Source organism: Anopheles stephensi, chromosome 3 (genome assembly GCF_013141755.1).
Source record: "Anopheles stephensi strain Indian chromosome 3, UCI_ANSTEP_V1.0, whole genome shotgun sequence".
NCBI lineage: Eukaryota > Metazoa > Arthropoda > Insecta > Diptera > Culicidae > Anopheles > Anopheles stephensi.
In genome coordinates, this window is record NC_050203.1 from 9,730,537 (window position 1) to 9,751,472 (window position 20,936).

At 47.1% G+C, this 20,936-nt stretch overlaps 3 protein-coding genes across 11 annotated transcripts in view; 1 reads left to right on the forward strand and 2 right to left on the reverse strand.

Annotated features, from left to right (window-relative positions):
- Nucleotides 1-5,140, reverse strand: part of LOC118513075 (neurabin-1) — a 58,506-nt gene extending 53,366 nt beyond the window's left edge. For 4 of the 8 annotated variants that reach the window (XM_036058427.1, XM_036058432.1, XM_036058433.1 and 1 more), the window contains exons 1-2: nucleotides 4,994-5,140; nucleotides 3,071-3,758 (exon numbers count right to left, since the gene is read on the reverse strand). The gene's annotated coding sequence lies outside the window, so the exon portion shown is untranslated. Of the gene's footprint in view, nucleotides 1-3,070; nucleotides 3,759-3,834; nucleotides 4,624-4,993 lie in introns of those variants that run through there. The other 4 variants (XM_036058429.1, XM_036058428.1, XM_036058430.1 and 1 more) reach the window with 4 other exon arrangements.
- A 2,496-nt stretch (nucleotides 5,141-7,636) lies between these two features.
- LOC118513085 (YTH domain-containing protein 1-like) lies at nucleotides 7,637-16,636 on the reverse strand. Of its 2 annotated transcripts, none has more exons than XM_036058454.1 (3): nucleotides 16,440-16,636; nucleotides 13,107-15,950; nucleotides 7,637-12,357 (listed from the first exon to the last, which is right to left on the reverse strand). In XM_036058454.1, the coding sequence occupies exon 2, from the start codon at nucleotides 15,844-15,846 to the stop codon at nucleotides 13,114-13,116; it is 2,733 nt and encodes a 910-aa protein (XP_035914347.1). In that variant the 5' UTR covers nucleotides 15,847-15,950; nucleotides 16,440-16,636; the 3' UTR covers nucleotides 7,637-12,357; nucleotides 13,107-13,113. The 2 variants fall into 2 exon arrangements, with proteins under 2 accessions (XP_035914347.1, XP_035914346.1); XM_036058453.1 differs by having other exon boundaries at nucleotides 13,107-15,953.
- A 266-nt stretch (nucleotides 16,637-16,902) lies between these two features.
- Nucleotides 16,903-20,626, forward strand: LOC118513086 (DNA repair protein REV1). The gene is made up of 2 exons (XM_036058455.1): nucleotides 16,903-17,029; nucleotides 17,096-20,626. The coding sequence occupies exons 1-2, from the start codon at nucleotides 16,991-16,993 to the stop codon at nucleotides 20,573-20,575; spliced, it is 3,519 nt and encodes a 1,172-aa protein (XP_035914348.1). The 5' UTR covers nucleotides 16,903-16,990; the 3' UTR covers nucleotides 20,576-20,626.
- The last annotated feature ends 310 nt before the right edge of the window (nucleotides 20,627-20,936 follow it).

Below are 20,936 nucleotides of genomic sequence, written 5' to 3' on the forward strand. Positions count from 1 at the left end.
CGATCCAGCGAATACCTTTCTCGGGTTTGATTCGATGCGACGGGCGAAGGATTCACCAACGCCAGTTTGGCTTCGAAGCGATAATCCGGTCCGGAGCGAAGTGCCAGTTCGAAAGCCAGTTTTCCTTCGATAGGTCTGCTTCCTATCCGACCTCCCCATCCGACTCCCTGCCCACCCGGGTCTAATCCGCTTATGGGGTTATCTGCTTTTCTTTCTCATTCTCCTGACACGATTTGCTAAAACCGGTTCCTCATACTTGACCGTCGCGCGGGAAGATCGATCGCGAATGGATATGATTTCCGGATTTTCTGTACGCGCGCGCTACAGAATCGCTTCCTTTAAAGCGATGTCAATATAATACATTTCTGACTGTTCTGTTCATCGAACCCTTCACCATCGAACCAAGCCAGGTGATGGTGCGTAAATAGTAACGGGTTTGCAATCGTGTGCCTCTGGTCAGGAAGCCAGACTAGTGGCCCGGAAGGTTTCAGCGGGGAAAAAAGAAGCTGAACTTTAATCCATAAATCTAATAAGGTGGCTACTTGCAACTTCAATTAAAACGGGTTTGATTTTATGCACGTGAGCTTTTCTTGATAGTGGGGATATTCCTCAACGAAGCCAAGACCCTTGCCTCAATCAACAATTAACATCCTCTAATTAGCACGACCCCATTGGCTGCTTCTGCTGTAGGACCAATAGTCAGCATCATCTTAGAATGTTTTGGACATTTCAAGTTGAGTTTATGGCAAGCAAAACCAAGAGAACCTCGCCGGGTGGAAGAGAAATAGTTTGAAGGTGTTGATTAAAATTCATAACCCAAAAGAGTTCTAATCCCTGTACGCTGAGGACACACCTATTTTGACTGTGAGTTCGGGGGATGTTAAACTGGCACATCATGCTATTCCCTAGTTGGACTAGGTTACATTCACACACACACAATATGCTAATTTGACGACAATTCTTGACTTTGTTGTCTGTGATCGCCTGCTAGCACGGAGTGGATCCATTATTACACTTAAATAAGAAATTATATATTATAAACTCTACATCCTTGTCTGTTTGAACTTCAAGAAGGCAATCGCCGGACGTCCCTATCCCTGGAGGGGGGAAATTCCGATACCGGCGTCGATAATTATTGCTCCGGTTAACCTCGGACTACTTGCTCATTCACTGCTCTACATCCGCGGCTCCACCCATGGATGGCCGTTGGACAGGGGGAATTATGCGCCAAGTTTATAAAACAACTACCGGATCATTGGATCAACCAATCGACCGAGGTGGAGCTCGGCTTGCAAGGCCGACTTTCAACTTTCGTACGGCTTCGTGACCGACCATACCACCGTAAAACAAAAGCTACACGTACGCCAACGACCATTAGGGTACGTCGTCCACGGCAAAAAGCCCTTTCAATGTTCTGTACCCTACGGGAGGAAGAACAAGCAAACGAAGCGAATAAGTTGCTCACTAACGCCAACCGACGCCACCGATGAAAATTATATTGGCCAACTTGGCCCAACAAATTTTCATGCACACACACACACACGTTGGGCCTCCATTTTCAATGTCAATCGAAGTAGAACGAAAGACGCCGGTATGTAGCCTCCCTACATTCGAAGAAATGAAAATGGGCCCATGTTGTGACTGCAAAATTAAACAAACATCATAAACTGCGCTACACAAACTAAAACGTTTCATAGGGCGCAAGAAGACATAGCGCGGTGGTGCTGTCTTTTTATGGTCGTACATTGAATAAGTTTATGGTAAATTCACCCTACACTAGCACACTGTGGGGTTCGACATCGACCCTGAAAAATATTAAAATGTTACCTTCCATTGCTTCTTTCCCTTGGAAAGCGTTCTAAACTGGGCGAAGGTGTCCAATAATGTAGTGGAAATATGGAAGCCGATTGCTGACCCAGAACGAGGCTGAAGAAGGTTTAGTTATTCACTTCAGACTCTGGGAAGATTTATCAAGACATTTAATTGGAGTTGGAATGACATCGAAAAATATAATGTAAATGAGACCAAAAAGGACATGTTCCAAATCTGTTCTTCACTCAAAGTAACTTCGCAAAGAGAGTGGATGTCAACGCCTGTAAGTATGCAATATAGTTGAATTAAGATCCTTGGGCCTTACCAGAGCTTGGACAGCCGTGATTAAAAAGGGCTTAAAATATCTCTTCACATCAGAACATAGCCATGTCTAAAAAAAAAACACTTTTATAAACTTAAAATGTAGAAATTTTCACTAACAAACGTGAACGAACTCTACTAGAACCCAAGCACGATAAATCAATCTTCCGACTGTGGCGGCATTTCCCGTAAGGATAGCAGCAGCCGCCCTTCTTGTGTTTTCCAGCTCCAACCACAATTAAAAGAAAAGCTTTTCGCACGCAAAACCCACACATAAGCACAGCCCTGAAATGTGCCATCCACCAAGAAATGTTTGGAGATTTTTCGCATGCGCCTGGGTGGAACCTTCCGGTAAAACAACTTCCCAGTTTTCCGATACAAGGAGGGGTGCGGGCGATACGGATGGTGATGGAAAGGATGACTTTTGATTTTTATTTAGACTGAAATTAGATCCGTATTCGTGGGATCCCCCCATGCACGCTCACACACATAGAGTCCTCTCATATTTGTCGTCCAGGTAGCGGAAAGGGATTCCATCATGATCTTCGTGAATGAAACAGATCCAAGGATGCTGAGGGACGAGATTTACTCACACAAATACATCTACACAAAAAAAAAACAGGATACTCTCCGGCTGTGCTTCGGGTACTAGATTTGTGTGAGTGCGGCTGCGTGCGCTGGGCTGGATGTAGTAGTGCTTACTATCGGCATTAGTATAAAATCTGTGCCGGAAAGATGCTCCGAGAGAAGTTATGCTGCTACTCTCCTACACCGTAGGGCAAAAGAATGACAGTTCCGCCCTTTTTGTGAACTTTTTTTTTCGAGATTCAAATATGAACTAGTTCGATGTACTGTTTTTAGAACGGAGTTAATTTAAATTTTAAGTACATGATAAATGAATAAATATTAAACTAGTTTAAAAAGATGATCGAATTACCAGTAGGCCATGGAGATGGGTTTGTCACACTAATCCTGCAGCACAGTTTTCATGGGTTACTTTCTGGCATTGGTTGGTCGCTTCTGCTTTTTCTCGCTTCACAGGACAGGACTTTCACACTAAGGTTTTACACACTTTAAATTAACCACGTAAGACGCTTTTCAAATCTCACGCCGACCCACACGTTCTACTTCTACTTTCAGCCACCTTCTTGCACTTTATCATCCTTTTCTGTGGATAAGGGTTACACATAAACACGAGTGCACACAAACATATTCACACACACACACTCACACACTCCTCCTTGTGGAGCGTTTTTGAAGATATCATTAAATACCTTTTCACGCACCGTTTGCTTTACCAGAACTTCAACAGCTCCCGCTACCCTTTAACACTCGTCGCACAAACACACAACTAAACACACTACAAACACACCCCCGAGAGGCACACATACACACAATTCTTCGTATCAGATCGTATGCGCACGGGTGCGTTCAATTACACAGACACGTACACACACACCCTTTCGAAAACGACCGGGGAACAAACACACGTTCACGGCTGCACCATATCTCCAACAAACGGTTCGAATGCGTTTTTCCTTCCACTTGAACAACGCGCGGCCGCCTCAGCACTTGAGAGCTGGTTTCACTTATCAGCACACGTCCCCGGAAGTGGGATGACGCGTCTGGAAGAGAGAAGAATAAAAAAAAAGGATGTTAATGACGGTGCGAAAGGGTTGATGAACTAACAACACTTTTTACATCTTTAATGCACTTCTTCCCAAAGGGGAATGTCTTGTGTGTATCGAGTGTCCACCTTTTTGCGATTGCAATTGCATACAGTGGAAGATCTGCTGATGTGATGTGCCAGAACATCCGAGCAGTCCTGCACACCGTGAGGTAAACAGTGCGAGTGTGTGCTGTTCCTGTACCGTTCGCTTGTTCCTGATCTGATCGCTATTTTGACAAGAGAGAGAGACAGGCTGCTCGCTCTCACGCGCGCTCTCTCACTCAACGCGTCTCGCTGTACGCGCTGTTAGCATAATATTCCTTAGCGCGGCCGTTGTCCCGGCGGCGAAATACCGTGTAAACAAAAGCCGCACGCACACACACTTCGCGCTGCAAACATTCAATGCTTGTTTTCTTCCTCTTGCTCAGCATAAACGCGACCACGCGCACACACGCACACACGCACACCATGCGGGAGGATGCGGAGAAGAGGCGGTGTACTTGCGCAAAAATGCCTCCAACCCTTTTGTATGCTCCCGGCAATTCCGCACCCAATTCCGGCAGCAGCACCAGCAGAAGATGGAAAATATGTGTATCCTGGAGAGGGAAATCCCCTGTCAGACTCCGGGATGAGAATGAGCCATATCTGCGGCGTCTCACTAGGTGTCTGCGGTCGTGCTGGAAAAAGGGACACCGAGAGACACTAAGTCCCCAAAATACGGGCTTTTCCCTTCACTGGATGCTGTTTTTTTTACACACACAACAGATTTGACACATTCGAGCTAGAACTGGTAACTGCAAGGCGTACGTACAACGAACAGCAATCTTATTTTCAGAGCCTACCAAGCATCTCACCCTACCACCATACACATTATGCTTTGAAATATCAACTACAAACGAACGGAACCACACACACACACACGCACACATAACTCCATGACCAGACAAATGCAAGGCGGTTTCCAATGTTTTTCAGATATTCTTGTGCGTTTTTCTTTTTTTTTCAATTGTTGCTGCATTTCGTACACAAAACGAATTTTATCTCACTTGGGAATCAGTAAATCATGATCCATAGGTTTGCTCTTAACGACGCGTTCACAAAAACTGGCCACACAGCATCATTTCTTTTGGAAGCTTGATTGTAGCCGCATTCACTCATAAAACTGCAAAACATATTTTATCTTCTTTTTACCTTATTTCTTTTCTTTCCAAATTTGAAGACTTTACTCGCGAACACCGACGCGACCGACTTCCATCCTATCCTGCACAACACTTTCAACTGCAGCCAAAGTCGGCGAAACAATACCGAAACGTCCGTTCTCTTCTCTTTCTTCCCAAGTAACAAAATCCCTCACACCCGGTTTGACAGCTCTCGCCCATTGGCAAAGCTGACAGCGCTCAAACGTCTTACGTCAGTTAAGCGTCCGAAGGAACCATTTATATGACACGCTTTGGATGGAGGCGTCGGTTATGCTCCGTTTCAGAAATGGAGTATCTTTCATTTGTTTCGACTTCGAAATTACAAAATTACTTACTATCATTACTGGCTTCCTTGACTTAGTTTGCCCGTAGCTATGTACGTTACTTAGTCGTCGATCGGTGACCGAAGCGATAGCGATGCTGGTCCTCGTCCTCACACGGCAAAACCGGGGATCACATCCCATCCAGATCGTCGCCCCCTACGCATAACTTATTATCCAGGAACGAGTAAAATCAAGCCCATCAATGGCTAGCCCTGAGAACTTTCGAACATTTAGCGCCAAGGAAAAAAATACTTACGCGCTACGTTTGCGTTACCAATATGCGGAAACGGTACGAACGGGATTCGATACCGATATTTATTCTACAATTCCTTTTCTACCCGTCTCCTCATCTAATCAATTGGATGATTGAATATTTTCTAAGATTATATAAATTTTCCTTCTATATTCTTGCTCGGGGCAGTTGGGTGGCCGAGGCGACAACGGCGCCGATCTTCACACAGCAGGACCGGGGTTCAAATCCCATCCAGACCGTCTCCCCGTACGCAGGGTTGACTACTTTGTTACGGGTAAAATCAAGTCACACAAAGCCAGAAATGGCAGGCCGAGACCTCTCGAGGTTGTAGTGCCACCGAAGAAGAAGATATTCTTGCTAGGATAGTTGGACCAAGGTACAAGAACAATACCTAATTGGTATGTACTAAAGGACTTGTTGCTAGCGCCACTTCGTGATGCAATTAGCATTTGATAAACTGATTTTAACCATTTATTTGAAAACTGACCATGGGTAAACCTCTGTACGGGCGGCAGTGCCAATCCTGCGGTATCAAGCCTGGCGCCGCTTCCTCTATAAAGCTGCAGTCAATCCCTTAATTACATTTTCCTTACGGTTAATTTAAAGCCCAATACGGTGGGAAAGCAAACAATGCATTATTTTAAACCATTTTTAAGAACAAATGCACCAAACCTGTTGAAATTTATGGCATATATACTTACTTTTTCTTCAATAGTTCTTTCAAAACTTATAATCATTTTTTCCATATCTCATACCTAATTTACGACGATCGGTTTCAAAACTGTTCAACTCGCGGATAGTTAGTTCTTCAATTATTCAATTTAGGTTTTTTCCCAAATTGAGAAAATATACCGAAAATCGTGAGTGAACTGAGATCAGAACTGATCCAGCATCATAAGCAAGGATAATTTTTGATAAATTCAGATTAATTATATATTCGTGGCTCTCTTCAAAGAAATTACCGTGAATATGTTATACCTTTAACTCACATTCAGAAGGAGCAGTCGACTCTAACTGGCCTTCATTCTGAGGCATCTAACAAATTCGACAACATTATTTTAGGTCGACCATAAAATCCACAGATTAGGTCCAGACTAATTTGACTCAATATGAATGAAAGAAGCATTCAAATCTAATGTATACCCCGTTTTAGTCCAAAATATACGAGTTGTACTTTAACAATGATAGGTGTTCAAATAAGATTCGTCTGAGCTAATCAAAGGATGCTCCTGAAATGACCCATTAGGAAAAAGGGTCAATCAATCTCCCTCTGTTCATGTTGATGGCAATTTATAACGATTTGGCGGGCTGACTCGTGCGATGCAATTCTAATAACGCTGCCAGTCAGCTCGCAGGAGTCTGGTGAGTGTCAATTGCATTAATAAGCGCCACGACTACTGTATCGACTGACCCGTCGAATGTCCTTCCTTGTACATCACAATAGATCTCAATAATTAACAAACCCCTAGACTTCCCGTTTTCCCATCGCTAAAGTCACCATCGTCATTACCATTTGTAGACACTCGCTGGTGGTAGTAAAGGGCCATGGTTGTTCCAAATGCGTCTTCACCTTCTATCTTCTCTAGAATCTGTTTCACGGTATTAAATCTGATCAGTAGGTGATTTCGTATTTCAAAAACCTGTCTGATCTTGAGATTGCTATCATTACTGGGCGTCTTTAAGCCATTTTTTATAGATTAGAAATACTCTTCTACAAAGATACGCTTCTGTACGTCAGGTTTGACGAATTATGGAAAGTATCTTCATGTTTTTGATACATAAGGCAATTAATTATGCATCAAAACGTTTGTAGTATAGGCTGATCTTCATTAAAGGCTTGACCAAAGAGGCAAAAGACCTCTTTTTCAGTTTTTAGGTGGCCACACAAGCCAAGATAAATTAGCTAAAGCCAACAAACAGACTAAAATCTGCAGTAGAAAAGAAAAATTTACAGCACCCTTCAATAATGATGATTTACAGTCCGGAAGAAATACTCTTAAAGAGAACTCACGATTACCAAAAAAACCAAGAGAAAAAAAGAAGTAAAAGTCAATCGAAATATGCTGATATCGAGAAAATAGTTTTTACATGTATATATGTAATAAATAATCCTCTTTCCCTACTTTGTTACTGGACATCGAAGGGATGCAGCACAGTTACCTACTCACATTTAAAATGGTCTAATTGGTTTAAGGAAACCTCCACAGTCGTGTGCAAACAGCTTGTTCGCACAAGCCTTCTCTTCCTCTTCCGGCAAACAGCATCTATATTCCACTAAACCCTATCCATCTAGCACAAATATAAATAGTATCAGATAGTTTTGTTTTCTATCGTTTCACACACTCGCTTGACATGATCGTTCTTTGATATGCAGGTTTCAAATGTAAGGAACTAAAATAGGTATATCACTTTCAAAAAAATGAGACGTGACTTTACTAGACTGTTTTCTTCTTTTAAGGAAATATGTATATATAGATATATCCTGGAATTTGCGACACTCCAGGAGACCGCAGATGTAAAATGTGTACTGTCGGGTTCAAAAAGCGTTTTTAATGTAAAATTTTCAATAAAACACAGGCACTAGCTAAATGCTTATTCGCGCACTCGATCACGGCGCAAAGCTACAGAGATTTACGTTAGATTTAGTCGAAAGTAAGGAAGATTTATCACCAAATGCTAGACCTAATGTCTCTAACTCGATATCCTCCTCTTTTTTGCTTTGCTTTTACAGGATATTTTTCAATTCTTGGGGCACCACTGCCTAAAAGATTTAAAGGAACGGAAAAGACTTCTTGCGTTGCAGGATAACCGTCACGTGTACGGACGCTTCTAACGGATGTTGCACGGTTGGTACGGGTATTTGCGGCTGATTTTTCGGCAGCGACATCCAATCTGCTCGGTGGGTTGCAAACTAAGTTGGTGGGAATGTCTTCCACACAGGGAGGATTGTTGAGGCAAGAAATCTTTCACCGACTTTGGCAAGTGGTTTCGGCACATCATCGATACGATTGTACGGTGAAAGCACGGGGTGTTCCGCCACTTTCATGGAAAGTGTAAACTTGCAGGAGACACAATAGAGTAAGATCACGCTTCCTGTCTATTGGTCGTTCTAGCAAGCGCAAGATTCATAGAATCTATCACCGTGTAAAGAGATGGATTTTGATTCCAAAATTTAAAAAAAGTCTCTTAATTCTCTCTCTCTCGCACTCACTCTTCCGGTTTTCACTGTTTCACGTTTTTGGCCATCCATCCAGACACCAGCAAACCCATCAGCAGGGTTATACATACATGTAAAAAGGGATGCACTTTCTTCAAATCAACCACACTGCTCTCGGATATGCTAGGCAACAGTGTTTGGTTTGGGTGGAAGTCCTTATCAAAGGAAAGGGTCCTTTTTGCTTTGTACACCAAAAATGGGTGCCATTTGTTTCACGAGCCATTTTTTTTCTTCTATATGATGATCATTGCACATTTCATAGATCGATCGACACGACGCACTTCAGGCTCGCCGACGGTGTGTGTGTATTTTAGGCGGTCGTATGCATAATGCATATGCATGGGGTGGACGGTAAGTTCATGGGTATGAAAAAATAAGCTCGTCGTTTAGATATTGCACTCTAATATGCATCGCATCCAGCACACGCACACACACACACACCATAGCGACGATCGCTGTCCGACGAACAATGTGCAACACAACTCATCAACAATGTTGCCTACGCACACAGAACACACATTACACAACCATTTCGTGAATCCGCTTCCTTGCGAATCGTTTTGCACTCCTAATTGCACGTCGAAGTATAAAACTGTCGTAGTAAATATAAACACTTTTGCTATTCGAACGCTGGGGCAACGTACGGCGTACGGCAACAACCACACCCGGCCAGGATCGTGCAAGGATGCTGTTGAGACCTGCATCACACACACACACACACATCGCAGTAGGCGCAGCGCTGTGTGAACCGAGAGTTCAATTTTTGTTTGACAGTGCGCCCCAGCTTTGACTCCCCACACCCAATCCCTCCGCACACACGCAGCATAAGTAGGCTGCGATGGTTGAGAACACCTGCGGCGATACATCGGTAAGATTTATCTCGGACTGAGGTTTGGTGGTTACAGAGTGTCCCAACGTACCACCAACACGCCGATCTTACGCCGTCATACACTCACACATAAGCACTATATACCGCACGGTTTGTTTTCTTATTATAGCATCTTTAGCGCTGCATACAGCTCAACATACGAACGTTTCTTTTGGACACTTTTATTTTATCCGTTACACATTCACACATTCAATTTGTTTTTTTCTTTTCTTTTCGTCGGTCACAATCAAACCGTCGGCAAAAGGTCCATATTGGTGGTTACCGGGTGAGGGGGGAGGTTATGTTAGATTTGTTTTGTTTCAAACTTTATTGAATACATTTATACTGCCCGCGCGTGTGTAGCAGATGGTAGTAGTATTTGCTGTTTGACCGGCCGTCCCCCGCCCTGCATAGGACAGTGTAGGTGGGTGGGGAGGGGTGGATGGTATAGCAACATAAATGTTCATACTTTTCCTAACTGTTGCAAAGTGCTGTGTTGCTGGCTTCTATTCACCGTCATTTTCTTAATTGAAATTTCGAATAAGCGTCGTGTGTCGCGGGGAGCGTTTGTTGCTGATATCATTTGCGCGATACCATTTACGTGCTTATGTGCTGAATTACTTTCCTAACGTTTGAGATTGTTTCCGGCAAACTTTCCTTGTACGCTGCTGGCGTTCGTATATTACTTTCTATTTGTAACATGGTAGCATATTTGCTCTACTTATTTCACTGTTTATGTATGGGAGTATCTATGTGTGTGTGTGAGAGAGTGAGAGTGTGTTGTGCTTTCGTTCTCTTTTCCAGCTTCGGTGACTTGTAAATATAATTTATTTTCATCGTAAAGGATACGATTAACGGAAAGTTCGAAATTATGTTCACACACACACACACCAGCGCGCTCTTACAGCACAAATCATAAAAACACACTCGCGGGCACATACTCGATCGCCGGTGTGCTGCTGTGCTGCAGTATATTGCATCGCCTACTTGTAGTTAACACAAACACTCACGCACACGCGCGCAACGTCCTTTTTGTATCAATCCGATGTGTGAAGAATGATTACGTTTGTTTACGTTTTGTCGAGAGGCGCCATGTTGATGATCGTACGTATTCTCTTATATGCTTACTATCATACCTTATGTACGTTTACTCTTATATATCGCATTCCAGCTTCGTTTGTGTATTGTGGGGCTGTGATTTTTTGCCTGCCTGTCACCACAAGGAACAAAGTTCATTTAATTTTTTTTGTGTGTGTAATATGCTGCTTTACTCCCCCATCGCAGACACAACCACGCACGCACACGAACGCACAGCAAATTGATGTGTTCAAGTGATAAGAAAAGAGAAGGTCCTTCTGAGGTTGTTGTAGCAGAGCGCGTTTGCTAGCTGACGTCTGTTTGCTAAAATATCTTTCCAAATCGACTACGATTTAGCACTGCCGTGGTTTTTTGTTGTTGTTGTTGCTGAGTGAGAGTTGTAGCTGATCTCATCAATCGTAAATCGCATTCCATATTACAATATTATTAGTATTGGAGTCTCTTCGTGGTTTTTCATGCCTCATACATACACTCGATTTTTTTCTTTTGCGCGCATCAACGTTCTCTCACATCAACGCAGCTTGTCAAAAGGTGCACAAACGAATACCCCCTTGCTTCCTTGTTCGCATTCTATTCTACAAAATTCTCGAAAAGCTTATTCCTCATTTTCGTACCCAAAGCTGCTGCATTCTCCCATACCCTGTTCTTATTATGCCTCTGAGATCTGAGCCTATACAAGCAGCATTCTTTCGCAGCCAAATGCAACCAACGGTATTGCGTATCACTTACACACACACACTATTGAATCACTTAAAAAACCGACAACCACCATCGCACATTTTACGCCAGCCACATTTCTTTTCTTCACGCATTTAAAATAAGAAAAAAAAACTGCACTCGACCGCTCGCGCACACACACACACACTTTCGCTTGATTCCCCCCGGGGATAATTCGCACTCGCGCACAATCTCGCAGACACAAAAATGCACCAAACGCGCACATTAGTGTTGTCGACGGCTCGTGATCCGGCCCGTTATTGCTGCCCGTACCACCGACTAGCTAGGCTACCATCCTTGGGAGGTAGCCTCTTGTCGCTGGTGTCCTTTCTCCGATGTAGACGGTGTTAAAGACGCGGATAGCATCCTTATCGCCGTCTCGATGGCGATACCCGGTGACGTAGGTGTGAGATGAGATGCACAGCATAGCGGGGGGGGGGACACCGAAACGTATCGGAAGACATTTTAGGTGTCCCAAATGCTGGCTGGCTGGCTGGCTGGCCTGATGATGCTGGGGGGTTTGCTGGGTGACGAAAGAAGACATGCTGTAACGGCAGGCGATGCACGGAACCGACTCGCGAACGACAGTGATCGGGCCCGAGTGACCGACCGCCCATATCGATCGCTCCCGGTCGCACGGTTCCGCACGAAGAAGACGTTTAAGACCAGAGATGGGTGCACCGAATGGAGCGCGCACGTTGTTGCCGAGGGTGATCACCTAAACTGATGCCCTTCACAATATTGCACACGATGATGGGACAAGCGTGACGATGGGATGGTTTCAAGATGCACACACTGCTGGTGCATCCGAGTTTCGATTCGATTCCTCCTTCCTAATACTAAAACTGATCGGATGGAGAATACTGGTGCTGCGTTGAAGCTGCTCACGTTCGTATGATCCGTCCGGGGTGTGTCCATGGCCATTATATAAACGGAGAATACAGTAAGCATTAGTATTGTGCATATGTCGTAGCAAATAGAGATAAAAAGAAATGCAATTTAAAAAAAAATCATTAGTCTTTTTAGTCTTAGATTGATTGTTTTCCTGTTCTTCACTGATATCATGGCTTCTTGAATCCAGGACTTTTCGCGAATGGCAGCAACTTCCGACTTCCTACTTCATACTTCATTCGCCATAAGGAACTTACCTTCATAGCGGAAGACAAACCCTTTGCCAAAGAGGTCGCTTATTCGCTAGGATGTTTGTAGCTAACACTTTTAGCTTCTAGTTCTGAGTAGTTGTCCACTGCTCAACAATATTCAAAAGGCTCGCTATAGCTATAACGATTCCCATGTTCTTCAGGATCCGGACCATTCATAGCCGGGGTTTCATTCGAAAATTTCGCCATTGTTCGTCTTCCATTTTCTTCGCATATAATTCCTCAACTAGTTTGACTATAGCTTCTCTAAATTAGCAGATATTGCGCATATCTCATGAAAAATTATTTAACTGAGTTCCTTATCCAATCCTTAGGAGTGGACTCAGACCGCTGTTTCAGAACTAATCAAGGGCTTCTTCAGAGGAGAGAGAAGTCCTAATACTTAAGAATCACTTTCATAAAAACGACCAAATCAGGCCTGCCGCCCCTATCGATTCAAAACCCTCCATTACCGTTAGCTGCAACTTACCTTCGAATCATCGCCTATCACGATTGTTATACCCACGGCCACCTCCTCCGACACCACCACCACCACCTCCACCACGGTGCTGGTTGCGATCGCTGCGATTATTGGAACGATCCCTGTCTCCGCCACGCTGTTGTCCACGGTCGGACGAGTTTCCCAAACCTCCATCGCCACGGTCATTCTTACGGTGCATGTGATGGTGATGCATCGGAGGAATCATCGGCGGAGGCACGTGATAGCCGTGGCTGGGCAGAACCGGTGGCGGTCCCTTCATCGTCGGTATGCCACCAACCATTCCACCGACCGCGCTGCTCAAACCTCCACCACCACCCTGCCCACCGCCATTGCCACCAGTGCCACCGGTTCCGCCACCTCCTCCACTGCCAGTGCTTCCTGCGCTCATGCTGTTGGCCGATTTCCACATAAACTCCTCCATCGATTGCTCGTACGCACGCTTGTCGTACATCGCAGCGGCAGCCGCCGCCGCAGCCGCATGGCTCCGCGGCGGAGGCATCCCACCGGCTCCCGTTACACTGCCGGGAATGGAGCCGGGCGGCATTGGGTATTCCGGTATCGGCAAACCCTCGTAGTACCGTGGCGGTGGCGGCATATTATCGTACGGCATCGGCATGCCTGGGAAGCCGGGCGGTGGTGCGTACGGCATCGGTGGCAGCTGATTTTGCATGTTGCGCATATAGTCGGCGACGTACGCCTCGGCCGCAGCCGTTGAGCTGTACCCATCCGCCCAGCGATGGTGATGGGCCGGATGATGCATCGCTCCGAGGGCAGCCGCCCGCGAAAGACCACCCCCACCACCGCCACGATCTCCGCCATCGCCACCATTTCCACCGCCCATGCCCATACGTAAACCGCCGCCCATTCCATGTCCACCATGGCGACTTCCGCCTCCACCCATGCCACCGCTTCCTCCACCACCAAGCCGATCCTTGCGGTATGGAGCAAACATTGAGCTAGCACCGTGCGAACGACTTCCGCCTCCGCCACCATCCCGTCCACCCTTCGGGCCCGGATACATGCGTCGCCCACCGCGCCGGATCGGTCCAATGCTACCTCCTCCCCCGTTGCCTCCACTGCTACGACTTCTTAGCGACGAGGAGGTGGGCCGCCCAAAGTTCGGTGGCCGGCTGCGGAACGACTTCGAGGCAGCCTTTTCCTTCATCAACTTGGACGCTTCCTTCGATTTCTTCAGTATCGGCGTCATGTCGATGCTCGTGTCCTCGGTAAACAGTCGACACAGCTCCTCGGCCACCTTCGGCTCAATCTCCTGCCCGTCCCGACCAATCTTCACCGGCTTATCGTCGTTCCAGGCGTTGTACAGGTGCGAGGTGCTGGTAAACGGCAGCTCCTTCTTGCAAACCCAATCGATCTTGATCACCCCACCGAGCGCTTTGGCGGACATGCCCGGTGGCAGCACCCAGTCAACGGCCGGCAAATCGCGCCGCGCTTCCGCACCCATGCGCGCAAAACCCGCAAACTTGCCGCTTTCCTTCACCGAATACAGCAGTATAACGTTGCGGCTTTCCCGGAACGCTTGGTTCAGATTCGCCTCGTTCGGGGGCAACGTTGACCACACACCCTTCGCCTTGGACAGTGCCACATTGTCGTGATTGTTCGATTTGATCAGAAAGAAACGAGCCTCGCGGAAAAGATAGTTGATCTTCGTCACGTAGTCGTACGATTTGACCGTATTTTTCGTACCGGACGCATTGCCGGCGGCTTTCGTGCGACTGCGCTTGGCCTCCGGTGCACCGGACGCTGGGCTGCGACTTCGAGACTTGCGATCGCCCTTCTTGCTGCCGCCCTCGCTGCTGCTACTGCTGCTGCTGCTACTACTGCTGCTACTAGTGCTCGTGTCGTTCGCATTGTTGGTGCTGTTATTGGCCGCATCGTCCTTCTCCTCCGGACCATTGCTCGCAGTGGCATCCTTCTCCTCCTTCTTCTTACCACCCGCCTTTTTACCATCCTGCCCCACACCGGCGGCCTTCTTTTTCTTCTTCTCCGCAGTCGTTGTCTTATCCGGCGCTTCTTTCGTGGCGGTAGCAGTAGTCTTTGCCTTCTTCTTAACGGGCTGCTTAGTGGTGGTGGCGGCCTTCTTAGCAACCACCTTTTTCTTGGTCACTACGGTCTTTCCGGAAGTGTTTTTAGATTTTTTCACACGCTTATTATTACGCCGCTCGTCTTGATCATCTTCATCGTCCTCTTCCTCGTCGTCTTCCTCCTCCTCCTCCTCCTCCTCATCATCATCTTCATCCTCATCCTCCTCCTCCATCGGATCGTCATTTTCCTCCTCCTCCTCCTCGTCCTCGTCGTCATCATCATCATCATCATTGTCAGCTTCGTCGTCTTCGTCCTCCTCCTTTTCAGCATTGTTTTGAGTCGCGGTCACTGTTTTCACCTTTTTCTTCACCGTCTGCTTATCCTTCGAGGCGCCATTTTCCTGTTGGGTGGTTTTGCTATCCGCTTTTTTCTTTTTATTGCCACCCCCGCCGTCATCGTTGTCCTCCTCCTCCAGATCGGTACCGGAGTCGGATTCGGCCGAGCTGACCGAACTGATGCTTGGATGCGATGCATCACCACCGTCATCTGCGTCCGGCTCGTTAGCATCATCACCGTCCCCATCGCCGGAAGCTTCCGACCGGGTGTCGTATGAATTTTCCAGCGCTTCCGCAATGTCCCGTTCCGTTTCATCTAGCCCGAGATTCACTGCGTCCAGATCGGCCATCTTGACTCTTGCGGTGTGTACAGCAAACCAGCAAGCAAGCTACTGCGTGCTCTCTCTCGCTCACTCTAACGGTTCCTTTTGTAGCGGAGCAAACCACACAAACACTACTTTACACGTCGTCGCGTCGCGGTGTATGATGAAGATGAAAGAAAAGGAAAATAATGTAAGATTTTTTTTGCCATACAACTTTTCTTTAAATACAGTTATAATAACAAAAACATGCGGCATATCGAAGGACATGCAGGTGGAATTGCATGTTCTGGGCAAGGTTGGGAATGAAGCGGTAAAAAAAAACAAAGAAATTAAGAGACAGGGAGACAGCGGCACGAATGGTGAATGTGACACCAGCGCGTTCCATTCTGGAGCACTTGTCCCATCCATCCAATAATGCTACTTTGGCTCGGAATTCACTAATAAACATAAACAAAAATGGGAAACGAATGTTTGCCGCACTAACATCATCGATAATATTCTCACAATGATCAACAGAAAGGGACGCCCGAAGTCCTGTTTTCACCCTTAGCTCCCATGCAATTGTTTTGGAAGAAGGAAGCAGCGGATAATGCTGTGGGAAGAAGCTTTTTGTTACTCACAATAGCACGGTGAAATAGCTGCTGTGCTCGTCCTAAAATGCTTCTGTTGTGAACACGGTATAAAATGCTAACCTAATTTAACCTATACACTTATTACAACACTCATTTTCGGCAATATTTTAGAATATTTTTACGGTACTGCGTGAACTGTGTCCTTCTCGCTGCTCGCACACAGTACTTTTCCCCAAGTAACCGAATTGACTTTGACAGCAAGTGCCCAATTAGCAAAGCAGCCAGGCCAAGAATGTTGGAGTTTCAGGAAATTAAGAAAAGCAAATCTACAACCAGAGCTGTTCTTTATGCAATTTACATTTTTTTCTAAATTTTTGATGTTTAGAAATTATTTTGTAAAAATCAATTTAGAAAGTGTTCAGCGTACTTTGCTGAACTGCCTGTGCAGCAGGAGATCGAACCAAGAGGATGACTGCATGCACTCTGGTTGACAGTTAGTTTTGGACAGCGATGCAATTGATGTTTACTTCACTTTGGGCGCTCTTTTTCTCATCGTTACAATCTGGTGCAATGTGTGTTTGCTCCTCAGCTTTCTCACCATGAAGCGAAAAGAACATGAAACCGGCTTCGAAGAATGGGTAAGAGCTTGGTGGATGGAATTTAGCGTTGCAGTTACCGTTGTTAACCATGCACACCTTCCACAGGGCGATTATATGGATGCAAAGATTGCCAAACTGGAGGACCAGTTTCGGCACAGCTCGACCATCGTTGGCGAAAAGCTATCGAATCTGTTCGCGGGTGTATCGATTTTCGTGAACGGCTACACCAACCCATCGGCTGACGAGCTGAAGCGGCTCATGATGCTGCACGGCGGCGTGTTTCACCATTACAAACGTTCGACCACAACGTACACGATCGCATCGATCCTGCCCGATGTGAAGGTGCGCTCGATTACGTCCGAAATCATCATCAGTCCTCGCTGGGTAGTGGATTGCCTGAAGGAGGGTAAGCTGCTGGATTACTCGAAGTATCTGCTGTACACACAGCACAAACCGTCACAACCGAAGCTGGCCTTCACTAGGTTGGCCCCGTCTACGAACAACAATGGTATGGATTTGGCTAAACCCGTAGCAAAGAGCGATGGCGATCCGAACGACATCAGTCGCAGCGAATGTCTGAATGTTCTGGGTATGCTGAAGCACTTTGCGGATCCGATACCGGAAGCACCGGTTCCGAATCAACAGCAAGAAACGAATTCCGTGGTATCTAACGGAACCACGAAAACGTCACCGGAAAACGACAAAAGTCCACTGCCGTCTCCGAATGGACGTGGAAAGGAGTGTGAACCTCCACAATGCTCACCCGATGTGTTTTCGGAAGATGATCCACTTTCTGCGGAAAAGTCCGTTACTGAGACGGTTAAAAGCCCGGCTAAAAGTCCATCCAACCCGGCACCTTCAAAGCAATCGCTCACCGCAACGGATCCCAACTTTCTGAAGGAGTTTTTCAACAACTCCCGGTTGCATCACATCGCTACGCTCGGTGCAGGCTTTAAGCAGTACGTTGGAGAATTGCGTGAAAAATCGACCGGCTCCTTCCCGGCTCGCGAAGCAATGGTACAAGCGATCCGTGCCCGTACTGCTAGCACAGGAGAAACACTGGAATGTGAGTTTAGTAGCAACGGATCGAACGCACGCTACATCATGCACATCGATATGGACTGTTTCTTCGTGTCGGTCGGTTTGCGAAAGTATCCTCACCTGCGCGGTCTTCCGGTGGCCGTCACCCATTCCCGCGGGTCTGAAGCACGCGTTCCCTCCCATCCGGGGCAGAACCGTGCGCTAGAGATCGAACTGTACCACAAGCGGCTGGAAGAGCGCTACAAAGCACCGGACATTCCGATCGAATCGCGGCTGGCGGCGATCGATGAGCATAACTCACTGTCGGAGATTGCTTCGTGCAGTTACGAGGCACGCCGGTGCGGTGTGAAGAATGGAATGTTTGTTGGGGCCGCGCTGAAGCTGTGCCCGGAGCTTAAAACCATTCCGTACGATTTCGATGGGTACCGGGAGGTGGCACATCAACTGTACGACACGATCGCCCAGTACACGCTCGACATTGAAGCGGTTAGCTGTGATGAAATGTTTGTCGATTTAACGGAACTCCTGCAATCGACCGGGATCGAGGTGATGGAGTTCGTGACGTACGTGCGCGGCCAAATATCGTCTGCTACGGGGTGTGCCTGTTCGGCGGGCATTGGTGCCAATCGTCTGCAAGCAAGGATGGCCACAAAGCAAGCGAAACCGAACGGCCAGTTCTATCTTACTCCGGGTGCGGTTGAGGAGTACATGCGTGCGATTCCGATAGCCGACCTACCGGGCGTTGGACCAAGCACTTCCCATCGGCTCAAGAAAATGACGTACGTAACGTGTGCCGATTTACAAACCATCCCCAAGAACGTGCTACAGACGGAGTTTGGCAAAAAGTTTGGTGAAACGCTCTACAACGCCTGCCGCGGGCTGGACGAGAAGCCGCTGGTGTACGAGCGGGGACGCAAATCGGTGTCGGTCGATGTTAACTATGGGATACGGTTCAGCACCGAGCAGGAGGTGGATCGGTTTATGCGCCAGCTGACGGAAGAAATTCACCGCCGGCTGTTGGAGCTGCGCGAACGGGGCAAGCTCGTGACGGTTAAGCTGCTCGTACGCTCTCCGGAAGCGCCAATCGAGACGGCCAAGTTTATGGGCCACGGGCTGTGTGACGTGGTAACAAAATCACAACCGCTCCGTCAGCACACGGACAACCGAACAGTGATCGAGAGTGCTGTGCTGGGACTGATGCGAACGCTAGCGATTGAACCATGCGAACTGAGAGGGATTGGAATACAGATATCCAAATTCGAGGGTGCAAAACACGCGGTAGCTAATGAAGCTGGAAACCGGTTGAAAAGTATGTTCCAGAAAGCGGAGGACAAAAGGAAGCCTGCGCCAGAAACGGTTCCGACGGTTGCTCCCGAATTGCCAAAAGCATTTCGGCAGCCTGACGATCAGGAACCCTGTACATCTCGCAGCTGCATCGTACCTCCACCGATACCACCTCCATCACCGGTACGGCAAACTTTTACCACACCGACAAAAGCACTATCGAATGGGTCCGTCAACTCTCCTAAACGAACTGAGACTACTGCCAACTCGCCTGTTAGAAAAACGACCGGCGGATCCAAGCCTAGCACCAGAGGTCGTCGTGGAAGGCCTCCGAAATGGGCTTCCGTGGGCGGAAGGAAAGATCCAACCAAGACGGCTCAACAAAGTGTTGGTGTGATGAGGAAATTTTTAACATCAACTGCCTCGTCCAGTTGGACCAGTGACCTTCCCGACGGGCTCGATCCGGAAGTATTGGCTGCTCTCCCCGAAGATATAAGAGAGGAAGCTATACGAGACTACAGGAGACAGCAACAGCAGCAGCAGCAGCAGCAGCAGTTACTTGCGGTCAACATCAAGCAGCATCAAACGCCTGTCGAAACGACGCCCGTAAAGATGTCCACTGTGCGAGATGCAACCCACCGTGAATGGAAATCCCCAATCACGCCACAGCCTTCGGTCGGCAGTGCGGGAGATGAACAGAAGATAAAGATAGAGCTAAAGTTTCTTGAAGCGCTACCGCCAGAACTACGCATCGAGGTAGAGAAACAGATCGAGCTCAACAAAGACAATATGGTGGTAACGTGCAGCGAGCCCGAAATCGATGAGCCTTTGCTGGTGACACCGGAAAACAGTCCGGTGAAGCAGTACACACCCAAAGCGCTGACGGACCCGAGCTATGTAACGCCCAAACGGACGCCGAATGTGTGTGAAGCATCCAAAGATCCAAACATTCTGAAGCGCAGCAACTGGAGAGAGCTTGTGGAAGAGTGGATCGACAGTACCGAGGAACCGTACGAGTACGATGTGCAGCTGCTGGCAACGAATGGACAGGAACTGTGCGAGAGCAAGTCGCTCGATCGACTGTATTTATTTTTACGTTGTTTTCATCGGTTGTTGCAGGAGAAGAGCAGTTGCTGCTGGCACATGGCATACGGCAACGTTGCTCATCCCATACAGGATCGATTGTTGGCCACTCATGGTAGTCGGTTGGCAGTGCCAGTGAAAATTACGTGTGAAATGTGCAATAATAATACGGTTTAGCGTATGATACGATATAAACTGAATACAATAAACTTAATAATTTAAAAAGGACTTCAAATCGTAGCAGCAAACAAATGCCAAGACCCCCGGGGATCTTAGGCTGTCGGGCCCAGGAACTTTGGGGATTTGGAATCCGGGATCTTGAGATAATTTTTTTGGTTATAATTTTTTCTGGTTTTATCTTGGTTGGTTTCTGGTTCTGGCGGCCATAAGACGCAGCTTCGGCACCTGGAGTCCACCATGGTTCCGCCATCAATCCTGTCACCGCCTTCAACAGTCGGTGAGCTATCGCGGTGACATGATTTATATGCGGACGCCACGAAAGATGATCGTGCGTGCATGAGCCCCAAGTACCTAATGG

Coding starts and splice junctions, on each gene's coding strand:
- LOC118513085 (XM_036058454.1), bottom strand. CDS start 15,846: ATGGCCGATCTGGACGCAGTGAATCTCGGGCTAGATGAAACGGAACGG.
- LOC118513086 (XM_036058455.1), top strand. CDS start 16,991: ATGAAGCGAAAAGAACATGAAACCGGCTTCGAAGAATGG. Junction 17,030..17,095: donor AAACCGGCTTCGAAGAATGG/GTAAGAGCTTGG, acceptor CACCTTCCACAG/GGCGATTATATGGATGCAAA.